The sequence below is a fragment of the Sphaerodactylus townsendi genome, linkage group LG12 (genome assembly GCF_021028975.2).
Source record: "Sphaerodactylus townsendi isolate TG3544 linkage group LG12, MPM_Stown_v2.3, whole genome shotgun sequence".
NCBI classification, from domain to species: domain Eukaryota; kingdom Metazoa; phylum Chordata; class Lepidosauria; order Squamata; family Sphaerodactylidae; genus Sphaerodactylus; species Sphaerodactylus townsendi.
Genome location: NC_059436.1, coordinates 26859701 through 26870777, shown reverse-complemented (window position 1 = coordinate 26870777; position 11077 = coordinate 26859701). Strand labels below are relative to the sequence as shown.

The following is an 11077-nucleotide window of genomic DNA, read 5'->3' as shown; positions in this document are numbered from 1 at the left end:
CATAGGCTCTGATGCTTCTTCTTCTTGACTGGCTTCCTGATGTCACTTGTTTGATCATTGAGTCAAAGCTCAGCCATTTTCTTCACCCTGCATTTACCCCATAATTTAGGTGTTGTCGATCCAGTCGTTTCCCATGAATTTTGTCTACACATTCCAAACGTTTCTGTTCAATTCGGTCCGTTTCATCTTGTTTACATGGGAGGCAATTCATTCTGGGAGGGGGAGGGGGGGGGTTCATGTCTATCATGACATGGGGAATTATTACCCTATTTCTCTCTCTCTCTCTTTGCACAGATGCTCTAGTGATGATGCATTCTGTCACATTGCTGATGCAGCCACATGACTTAGCTCAGTCTGCCCTGATGGGTCACTGCAACCATGCGCCATTTTTGAAAAACTGTCCTCATTCTTCCATAAGATTCTGTGATGTGCACTTCTAGCTGAGCGCCATTTTTAGTGCACACTGGATAATCTGTCAGTTGTATATTCAGTGCATTTCCCTTCAGGCCCTTTGAATTTGGAAAAGTTTGTACTCATAATGGCACAATCTGCCATGTTGCATCTCAAGCCAAGGTGCAATCCACCATTACCTCGGCAACATTAACTTACTACTTATTCATCCATTTGCACCAGCACTTTATTAATAGTCTCATTCTAAGAATTTTAAAAAAAAATTGAGGGAGGGAGGGAGGGAGGGGAGGAGGAAATGAAAGAGAGAATACCTGCAAGGAAGGATGTTCTGCCATGAGAAGGGAATGTCCCATGTGAAATTGACAATGCTGATCTGATTCACTCTGAAAATGGAGTAAGGGGAGAGAAATGTTAACAGCACTCTATCGATAATCTGACTTTGAAAATTTTAAAAAAAATTCCAGGGGGGAAATAGAGGAGGGAGTGGTTGTCCAATGTAAAAAATGGCTGAAAGAGAGGATGGATGGTGCAAGGTGAAGAGAGTGTTCTATGTGAAATTGTGAAAGCTGGTCCAATCTATCCAGCCTTTTTGCTTCTGCGCATGACGGCTAACTTTGGTAGTTCTGTGTGAAATTGACAAAGCTGGTCCTATCCACCCTGAAAGGGTATGGGGTGGGGGGAGAGAAATGGCTGAAGGGGAGGTTGCAGGACTACACGGGAGCATGAATGAAGGTCAGGGGTTTGGCAGGGTGAATAATTAAACAATGAATCATTATGATTGCATGCTTAAGGGAAGCTAGTTTGGGAACAGATTGAGCAAAACATTGTGGTAAAAGTGTTCATGAAAACAACAGAGAAAAGTTAACTGGAGATGTTTCTGGAGCCAAACGAGGAGAAAAACGTGTAGAAGTCCACAGAAAAACATAGTATTTGCTGGCAAGATATGGACTGAACAACTTGTGCAGAAAGGACCTAAATTTTGGATACTATCAAGGATCACAAATGAGGCATCAGAGCAAAGCATGAGACTGCAGTAACCTTGGGGAGTTCAGTGATTTGTCTCTTTTTTTTAGATAGGTTTGACGAAAAAGTGGGGAATCAGTGAACACAGGTTCCAGCTCTTGAGCACAATACAGCTGTTGGCTGGGAGAACCCTGGCATCAGCTGGTCAACATGAAAAACAAAGCTCTACTATTGCTGAGGTGTGAAGTGTTTGTGAACATTCCACCTGCTGAGGAATTTTCAAAGCTGCCAGCAAACAGCCCAGATCCAATTCTAGTAGTACGCTGCTGTTAGTGTGTTGTAAAGAGGATGCACCACCCCAAATTGGTTAATTTTAGAGAGGTGTGTGAATTGTGTGTGCGTGTGTGCCTGTGTGTGAATGGTTCATGAAAGTATAACTTATTGAGCTCTGGCTGGGCAAGAGGTCACATTTTAAAACAGTACTTTCCAGTGGTTAAAAAGTAGAAAATCAGTATATTGGGAAGAAAGTATCTCGCATAGCCTCTCTCTGGTGAGCTACTTTTACATATGCCAGGAATTATTTTAGTGAGAAACATTTCAAAAGGAAATCCACCTCCTGCAGACTGCAGTTCTAGGAGACCTGTAGTTTTGAAAAAAAAATTTCTTGCATGGTTGATCCAGTAAACTTACTCAGGGGCTCCAGTGATATGTGGGGGGGGGATCTCCCTAAAATGCATTTCTGTGGAGGTTGCTTTCTCCTGTCAGTAGTACATGATAAAACTGAACAGGATGAATTGCCATAGAATATTCTGATAGCTGCCACAAATTGCAAAAATCCTATTCTCACTGCTTGGCAGGTAAGGGAGGGAAGCGAGCTGGTGAGAGGAGCCGCAAAAAGTTGCATTCTCTCTGTGACCTTTGGAGATTTCAAGGTGCATAGGATACCCAGGGGCAGCTCTACTAGTGATTCATCTACCTGTCGGAAGTGCTGTTAAGGAGACCCTGTACCCATGCACTTGTGCTTTGTATCACTACCTTCTAGGTTACTTTCCTTTTTTAAAAAAATAGGGTGGGGAGGACATGAAACTCCCATGATGTCTGCTCTCAAAAGTACAAGAGATTTGTCAAGAGATAAAACTGGCAAGGCTCTGAAAACTATTTCTGGAGTCTGCCATCAATCCAGTGCTGATTTTGCACCGAAGGAAGCCACTCCTTTCATTCATGTCACATCCCCGTCCTACGTGCAGGAGGACAAAGTGGCAGAGCTCTGGACTGGGCGTTCAGACTGCAGGTGGAAAATTTCAACTTAGAATTTTGTTTTATCAATTGAAGAAAAAAAAACTTTCACTGTAAATAGAAAACCAGCTCAGTGGGGGGGGGGCATTCCTACCCCCTTCTTGCATGCTGCGTTGGTTTTCTTTCTATGACCCGAAACCTCTGCCAGTTCATTCCTTTGCAGGTGTGAAACAGACCCCTGTGTGAGCTTTTGTCTTGTTCTCTCCATTTCTCACAGTTACAATGCCTTCACAGCCGACCTGGAGATGCCCAAATGTTTGCCAAGTATGGCAGAATTAACATGGGGCACAACCCAGCAGCAAACCCTGGTCAAGGAATTAACAGGACTGCACATCTCCCATTCAGTTCTAGTGGGCTGTGCTCTCTCTGAACTGGATCGGTCGGTCTCTCATATTTGGTGCTTTTGCTGTCATTTAGTGCACCTGCAGTTCTCTTCCAAAGTCCTTCTGTGCACGCACCTGTATTCTATTCATCCCCTGCAAAGCTGCATAGCTGGCTGGCTGGCTCTGCCTATTTCTCTTGCTTTCACACATCTATACATACAATGCATGCACATCCCTCCCACTCTAATCCATCACACATCCAAGGCGCAGGCAGGCTCTGCCTCCCCCACCCCTCCACTCTAGCAGCTTATCCAAGCGTTAAGGTTCTGGTGTTGACCGTCGATCTCTCAAAGGGTAATTTGTTTAGAAACAGCCAATCCAGGTCCTGCCCTTGGCCAGCCCAATGAGAGCTGGGGGACCCAGCACATCAACCAATTGAAGCCTGGTATTCTAATAAGCCCCATATTTTATCGGAAGAAAGGTAGCTTCTCTTGAAGTTAAACTTGGTGGCCAGTCAGTCTTGGTTTCAGAATCTCTGGACTCATGGGGGCCTGCATGCCACACGTCCGATGGGCTTGAGCTACAGCTATCTTGGCGAACAGCACAGCTTGAGGGTACCAGCTACCTGGGCACTGGCAAAGGTGCTGTCAGCCAAGACTGGCAAGAGGACCCCCTCGGTTTTTGCAGTGATGGCACTGTTTCTGTGCAGTGCACCCTTGGAAGTCTAGAGGCTGTGTGGTTGGACACCCTTTCTGACTGTCACCCAGCAAGCAGCAAAACCATGGACTCCAACCTGCAGGGAACCTTCCTACTCAACAACCCGTCTCTGCCCCCTTTCGCAGAGGTGAAAGCCCCCATGTGCCAGTATTCTGTGCAAAACTCCTTCTACAAGCTCAATGCGCCGGGACTCAGCGCCCAGCTGGCGGCCGGCACGCCGCACGGCATCAGCGACATCCTAAGCAGACCCGTGGTTGCACCGAACAGCAGCCTCCTCTCTGGGTACTCCCATGTTGGCGGATTCAATGGACTGGGCACTCAGAGTATGTACTACGGGTCCCAAGTGGGGAACTTCTCCAAAGCAGGGAGTGATTACTCAGCCCGAGGCAGGAGCTATTGGGCAGGCACAGGACAGGACTGGCACGGCGGTCGGCCATGTAGCAACCGTAAGTAACCAGCCAGGTGTGGGGGCCATTGTTAGGGGGCATGCAAGGTGTAGGATGTGACCATCAACTCCTCTTTTCTTTTTTTCTTTTTGCAGGGGAAACTTTTGCTTTCTGTAGTAAAAGGCATAATCTGAGCCATGGTTTGGTCCTGGAAGCTGTTTTCAATGCTGAGATTTAAAAATACAAAGAAATTATGGGGGGGGGGGGGGGTTGCACCATTAATGTTCATGGTGTTTTTCAGAGTACTACAAATGGCTCTCTGCCCCAATGAGCTTACAGTGTGAATTGCAACAGTGTGTGTGGGTGTGTGAATTGCAACAGAGTGAGTGAAGGGGAAGAGTCGGGATATCAGGACAAATAGGCAAAGGCAGGATTTGCCACAGTAAATGAGAATGAGAATTAGAGGGGTGTCACATTCAGGATTTCACAGAAGCAATGGGTTTGCTAAGGAGGGATTTGAAGAGAGGAAAGTGGTGGAAATAGTGTTAATATGATCATATTTCCATCCTGCCATCAGTGGACCTGGTGACAGAACAGGTCACTGCTCCGAGGAAGCAAATTTAACAATGCAATTAACAATGCAAACTTAAATTGAGTTATACTCTTCTAAACCTATTGTGTGTTTAGATTGGTACTCAGTTTAGAAATGCACCATCATTTTTAGCAGCAGGGAAGAGCAATGAAATTGAACGAGGGCAAAAGCTACATGCCCTTGAGCATGTACAGAGCTGCTGCCAAGTTTAAGCTAACCACTGGTAGCTACTATAATTGTGGCAGATCATCCAAGTTGAAGGGCTTGGTTCCCAAATACTCTAAAGCTATGTATGGCATGTCTCTGCTTTTTCCCCAAAAAACAAAAAAGAAATTGCCCAAATACCCCCCAAAAAGTTAGTTTGATTTCAAGCACAATTGCCCAGAGGAGGTGTGTGAATTCTCAGCCCTTCGTCTGTGCTCTTTTCCGCAATGAATGGGAGTGGTTGCTGGAGTCAAGCAAACTTTGTTGACAGCTACCACAGAAGTGCTCCTTGGAATGACTGGCGGCGCCAGGTAGCCGGGGGCTGCTGATATGGGGCCCAATAAAAGAACTGTGCGAGAGGCAACAGCCACCCAGGATGAGACAGGCAGAGACGCAGGGGAGAGGGCCCTGGGTGACACCACCCACACAGATTGCCACAATCCCACTGCCCAGATTGCATTGGCATGGCCTGGATTTCCATCCTACGGACATCACCAGGTTGGGAAACACACTGTGGGGTACAGGAGTGCCCTTTCCTATAGCCAGGGTGTTCAAAAGCATAGGGTCATCACCCTTCTTCCCCTGATCCTGTTTGTGTTCCTTTCCCATCAGCCTGACATGCTGAAATGTTAGTCAGTGGAATTGTCACTGAGGTAGAAAGTGACAGGGAGTCTATGGTCTGTTAACAGTCAGTGCTATTGAAAAGGACACATAAAAAGCTGCCCCACAACAGGGTTTCAGGGCCACACTAGATGTGACAGGGCAGCTCCATTTATTTGGCCGTGTCCATGTGCAAGGGAAGGGGCCCTGGGTATGATTTTGCCATGCGAGGGGGTGCGTTGTTAAGTGGAGCAGAAGTCTTTGTGACTTAACCACCTGAATTAGAAGGCGAGTGCCTGGGGCGCTTGGGTGTGTGTGTGGAGGATAAGGAAGGCTTCAGCTCCCCATACTTGAGGATTTTGAAGCTGCCTGAAATGGGATCAGACTTTCGGCCCATCTAGCTTTAACTCAAGAAGTTCTCCTTGTCACTAGTAGTGATGTTTTGACAGGGATGCCAGGGGTTGAACCAGGGACTAACCGCATGCAACGTAAGTGCTCTACCACTGGTACCACAGCCTTCTGAAAAAGGGTATATCCCTTTCAAGAGGTGAGATTTAAGCTCAATCTCAGCTACAACTCTTAGCTCTTAGTTGCAAAGCTCAGTCTCTTAGCAGATAATAATGATGCTGGCGTTCTGGCACTGGAAAGCCAAAACTGAACTTTAGTTGTCTATGAGGCATGGGAATGACTGAGATGTCTGATGCCATCATGTCTATTTCGGATCTCCGAGTCTTGGTGACGATGCACAGCTGCAGTGGGTTGAAACAGGGTGATAAAAGTGGGTTACGGCAGCCAGCCTACACTACCTCTCTCATTCACAGTTGTGTCCTCCCCCCCCCCCCTTTTGTATCCATACCTGGCACCCGGGCTCTCATCCTTCACAGAAATGAAGCAGGTTGAGTGTTTCCTCCATAATGCTGATTGCTTGTCAGGAAAAGCTTTGCTTGCAAAATTTCAGTTTGTCAAAAAAACAAATAAAAATGGAGCTGGGGAAAGTGGCAGGTGACTCTCAGTGGAGGAAGAAATGGTGCGTGGGGGTCACCTTTCTCAGCCCGAGTACCCATTGTACATGACGTGAATGGCTACAGAGGTTACTTTTCTGTGGCTTCATCTCACAGTACTGCTGTGATGCTAAAAGGCCTAGGCATCCATTGGGCAAGGACCAGTCGTGTGGTCCTTCCCATCCCGTTATGACTTGACACAGATCAGAAATAATAATTGGGTGGGAAGGACTTGTCCTGTTGGCCCTGCTATGTGGTACCAGACCTGTAAATGTTCTATTACAATGCAGTAGATTAAAACCATAGCAAGCAACCCCCATGTTGCTGTTGTAAAAAAATACAGGGTCCTTGGGTAACGAATAGTTGTAGATATCCTGGCATAGATCAGGAGGTCTCTAAACGCGGCCCCTCACTTTATATGGATATCATGTTTGGTGCGTGTTTTCCATAGTTGTCGTATGACGTGTGAATAACAGTCACACACCTGTTGTTTGGGAAGCAGGGCTTCCAGGCATTTGTCTGTGGATTTTAAGGATGTGCTTCTGTCATTTACACTTTGTGTATTTTGTGCAGAAACCCTGGCGTTAATCCTGCGTAATCTCTGCAAATGTATTGGTTACTGTGGGTTTTCTAGACTGTGTGGCTGTGGTCTGGTAGACATTTCGCCTGCATCTGTGGTCGGCATCTTCAGAGGTGTATCGCAGAGAGAAGTGTGACTTCCACCAGACCACGACCACACAGCCCGGAAAACCCACAAAAACCAGTTGAATCTGGCCGTGAAAGCCTTCAACAATACTCTACAAATGTAATTGCTGGAAACCACTTGAAGCCTCTCAAACGACAGATGTGATGGTAAACCTGTTTCTTGACTGGATCACCTCAGACTGCAAGAGTCAAGGGGCCACACAATTAAATATTCTTTCATATAATCAACTCTCTGCACACAGGAAACTAACAGGAGAGGATTGACCCTTTAACATACTGGTAAAGTTCCTGGTGGGCAGCTATTCTAGAGGGCCACTAGTTACTTGTAAGAACAAGGCCCAAAACACCAATGTGAGCTTGTGCATTTTCTTAAAAGCATCTTTGCTGCTGTGGGGACAAAAAAACAATCTAGTGCTGGAGATGGCAGTGAGTGTGAGAAGCCGGGGTGAAGGGACTGCCTTGTCTGTTGGGAGGTCTGTGGAGAACCACTCAGCCATTGGGTCACCATTAAGAAATACATCGCTCTATGCCTGCTGGGTGCCAGTCAGTGACCATGCTGCCCCTCTCCCTCTGCACAGCTACAGGGCACATGGGGGACGGCCTTCACAAGAAGAAGCACACGCGGCCAACCTTCACAGGCCACCAGATCTTTGCACTGGAGAAAACCTTTGAGCAGACCAAATACTTGGCTGGGCCTGAGAGGGCACGACTGGCATATTCCCTTGGCATGAGTGAATCCCAGGTGAAGGTGAGTCTCCAATACCTAGGCACAATACCGTAGTTGATCCCCTAGCCTTTGAGTCAGGCATCAGGAGCTGTACTTAGTGCTGATAGCCAAGGGAAGATCTGCCTGAAGATCTGTAGGTTGGGAACATGAAGCCTTTGGGCCAAATTTGCCTTTAAGAAGTGCTACAACCAAAGAGGCAAAAGAGTCATCGGAAGAAGGGGCAATTGAACTTAACAGCAAACCACTGTTAGGGGGCAATTTGATAGTATTTATGTATTTGTTAAATTTAATATGCCGCCCACCCCTGAAGGGCTCTGGGAGGTATACAAAGATAAAACCCATTAAAAGACATAGAATTACAAGAAGAAATTAAAACCAAAATGTTTAAACATAACATCATAACAACAAAAAACCTAACCACAGATGGCAGCTCAGAGGTAAAGGCCTCCTACCCCCCTGGGAGGGGACTAGGTACAACAATGGCAACCAGTTAAGATGGTATACAGGGAATGGCTGGGGATGGCCAATCAGTGGCTTGTCTCCCCAAAAGCCCAGTGGAACAACTCCGTTTTACAGGCCCTGTCCAAGGTCCCATTTTACAGGCCCTGTCCAAGGTCCCACAGGGCCCTGATGGCTGAAGGAAGAATGTTCCACCAGGCAGGGGCCAAGGCAGTAAAAGCCCTGGCCTGAGTGGAGGCTAGCGGCATTGTTGAGGGGCCAGGGACCACAAGTAGGTTTGCCTCTGCTGAACACAAATGTCGGGTAGGGCCACAGGGGGAGAGATGGTTGCCATGCCAACCTGACACTCCTCAATCCCATGCTGAAGTGACCGGCCAGGAAAACTAGTTGCAGACTCGGGCTAAAGAGAACTTGTAAGCATCTGTGCAATCTTGTCCACATGAACTGTGAGGGATCTGCCAGAGAGATCTACTAGCAGGGTACATATTCTGTGCCATCCAGCATGGGAGCATTCCATGGGTGATCAGCCTGGGGCAGTGACAGTTTGCACCACACTTGGACAGAAGTACCAAGTGTCAAATGCCTGCCTACGGTATTGACAGAGGCTATAGCTGCCTGCTTCTCCTGTTGCCTGTTCCTCTGCTCTGTAAGATGAGATGTTACGCTTTCCAGAAATTAAAAAAAAAACCTGCAGGGGAAAATTGACTCGTAGTCCTGGGTCATTTTTAACTCATTCCCTAGTTCCAGATTCTGATTTTAATTATTCCAACTCAGTCTTAGAATTGCTATTTGCCTGAAGGGGAAAAAACCTTACAGGTACCAGTCCTGCCAGGATGAAAAATTGGCATCTTGAACCTCTTTGCACTGGGTATCGCTGACCATCCACATACCATCACCTCCTTCCCAGGTGTGGTTCCAGAACCGACGCACCAAATGGAGGAAGAAGAGCGCCCTGGAGCCATCGTCCTCTCCCCGGGCAGGGGCTGGATCAGGCGAACGCTCCATCTCTGACGAGGATGACGAGTACAACAAACCCTTGGACCCTGACTTGGATGATGAGAAGATCCGCCTCCTCTTGCGCAAACATCGGGCGGCCTTTTCTGTCATAGGCCTCAGTTCTCACAGTGGCTGAGGGCGTCCTTTGCTGGGAGGGGAGGCACCTGTAGCCCAAAGTGGGTGGAGGCTGGATCGGTAAGCTGGACTTGAGGAGTTCGTGATGAGGGTGGGGAGGAGAGGGCTGAGGTAGCCTGGGCTCCTTGAGAGGCCTGCCTTGAAGGGAGGAGGAGCTAAGAAGAGGTATCAGCTCCCAATTATGTTTGTCAGCTCCCAGTTGGATTGCATGCAGGTCACAGAGTGAAGACAGAGGGAATGTTTTAATGGGGGCACAGCAGGTCCTTTGGGCGTCGTGTAATTCTGGCCACTTGCCTTACACATATACTCCAGCAAGTCCGCTGTCAGTCCCGTCTCTCCTCATACTAAAGACAGGTTGTCCACAGTGTTTTCAGTCAGCATTTATAAATATATATGTCATTCACCCTTCCCTTGATCAAAAATAAAACTGCAAAACGTTTTAAGACCAATTGCAAAACTATTTCTGAGGGAGGGGAAGGCGTGGTGGTGATGTAAAGAGTACTAGCCAATAGGCACCCTCTGTAGTCAGCTTTCCCCATTTCAGGATGAATGAGGCTGACTGGTAGAGCACACTCTGGGGTAAGAAAAGGAATATTTATGTATAGGACATTTTACAGGCCACCACACTACATGTTACGCCTCAATTGAGCCAGCATTCATAAACCTTTCAGCACCAGGGTTCCACTTTGGATCCTATATAGCAATCATAATTGCGGCTACTCTGAATGTATGTCAAGTTCGCTTCGGTTGTAACTGAGTAAACACAGCCTAACTCCCCTCCAGTCAGGGATACAGAGCTGGTGGCAGTTAGAATTTCAGATTAAAGGGAATTGTGTTTAGATCCTGGCAGCTCTTTGGTGCATCTACATTACACATGTAAACAGCTTGCTCTATCTTCCAGAGGGATTCTGGACACCGTGATTCTGTGATGGGGTTCCAGCTCATTAAATTCTTAGCATCCTCACAAAACTATAGATTCCCAGTATTCTTTGCAAGATACAAAGCTGACATAAGTAAACCTATCCCTTTTAAGAAGCAGTAGCTTGCTTGCTTGTTTGTTATGGAGTTTGAATATAGCATTTCAGGCTTATTTTGTTACCACGTTAGAAATGTGGTAAAATACAGAAGCATCAGCACGAAGAGAAGCTATTTCTAGGCAAAGCTGCTTAGGAGCTTTGTACTTGTTGCCTTTTCCTTTCCCATTTCCCCATCATTGTCCTCTACTGGTTTAATTCAGGCTGTCCAGTTTTAAAGCTGACCTTGAAAATGGGTCACATGGCTTGAAATGTATTGGGAAAGACTGAAAGTGTCCATGGACTTAAAAACTAAAATGTTGTGGTACAGCTGGAAGGAGAGAAGCAGCATCATGGAAGGGTTTGGAACACTCCATCCCACCAGCCACCTGGAAAACAGGTTCATGTTCCTCTCTGTATAGTGGTTTCCCCCTAAGTTCCACAAGAAGAGAATGCCACTGGACATGTACAAAGGATTTTTTAACCATCAGGTTCCCACATATTCTGAAGTAAACTTCCTGGTTGAAGATGTTCACCTCCCATTCAATT

The 11077-nt window shown here is 46.8% G+C and overlaps 1 protein-coding gene across 1 annotated transcript; it reads left to right on the top strand.

The window, feature by feature from the left end:
- Window positions 1–3658: 3658 nt before the first annotated feature.
- Window positions 3659–9516, top strand: NKX6-3 (NK6 homeobox 3). Its single transcript, XM_048512115.1, has 3 exons — window positions 3659–4156; window positions 7777–7946; window positions 9292–9516. Exons 1-3 carry the CDS (start codon window positions 3775–3777, stop codon window positions 9514–9516), a joined length of 777 nt encoding a protein of 258 aa, XP_048368072.1. The 5' UTR covers window positions 3659–3774.
- The last annotated feature ends 1561 nt before the right edge of the window (window positions 9517–11077 follow it).

Coding starts and splice junctions, on each gene's coding strand:
- NKX6-3 (XM_048512115.1), top strand. CDS start 3,775: ATGGACTCCAACCTGCAGGGAACCTTCCTACTCAACAACCCGTCTCTG. Junction 4,157..7,776: donor CGGTCGGCCATGTAGCAACC/GTAAGTAACCAG, acceptor CCCTCTGCACAG/CTACAGGGCACATGGGGGAC. Junction 7,947..9,291: donor TGAGTGAATCCCAGGTGAAG/GTGAGTCTCCAA, acceptor CCTCCTTCCCAG/GTGTGGTTCCAGAACCGACG.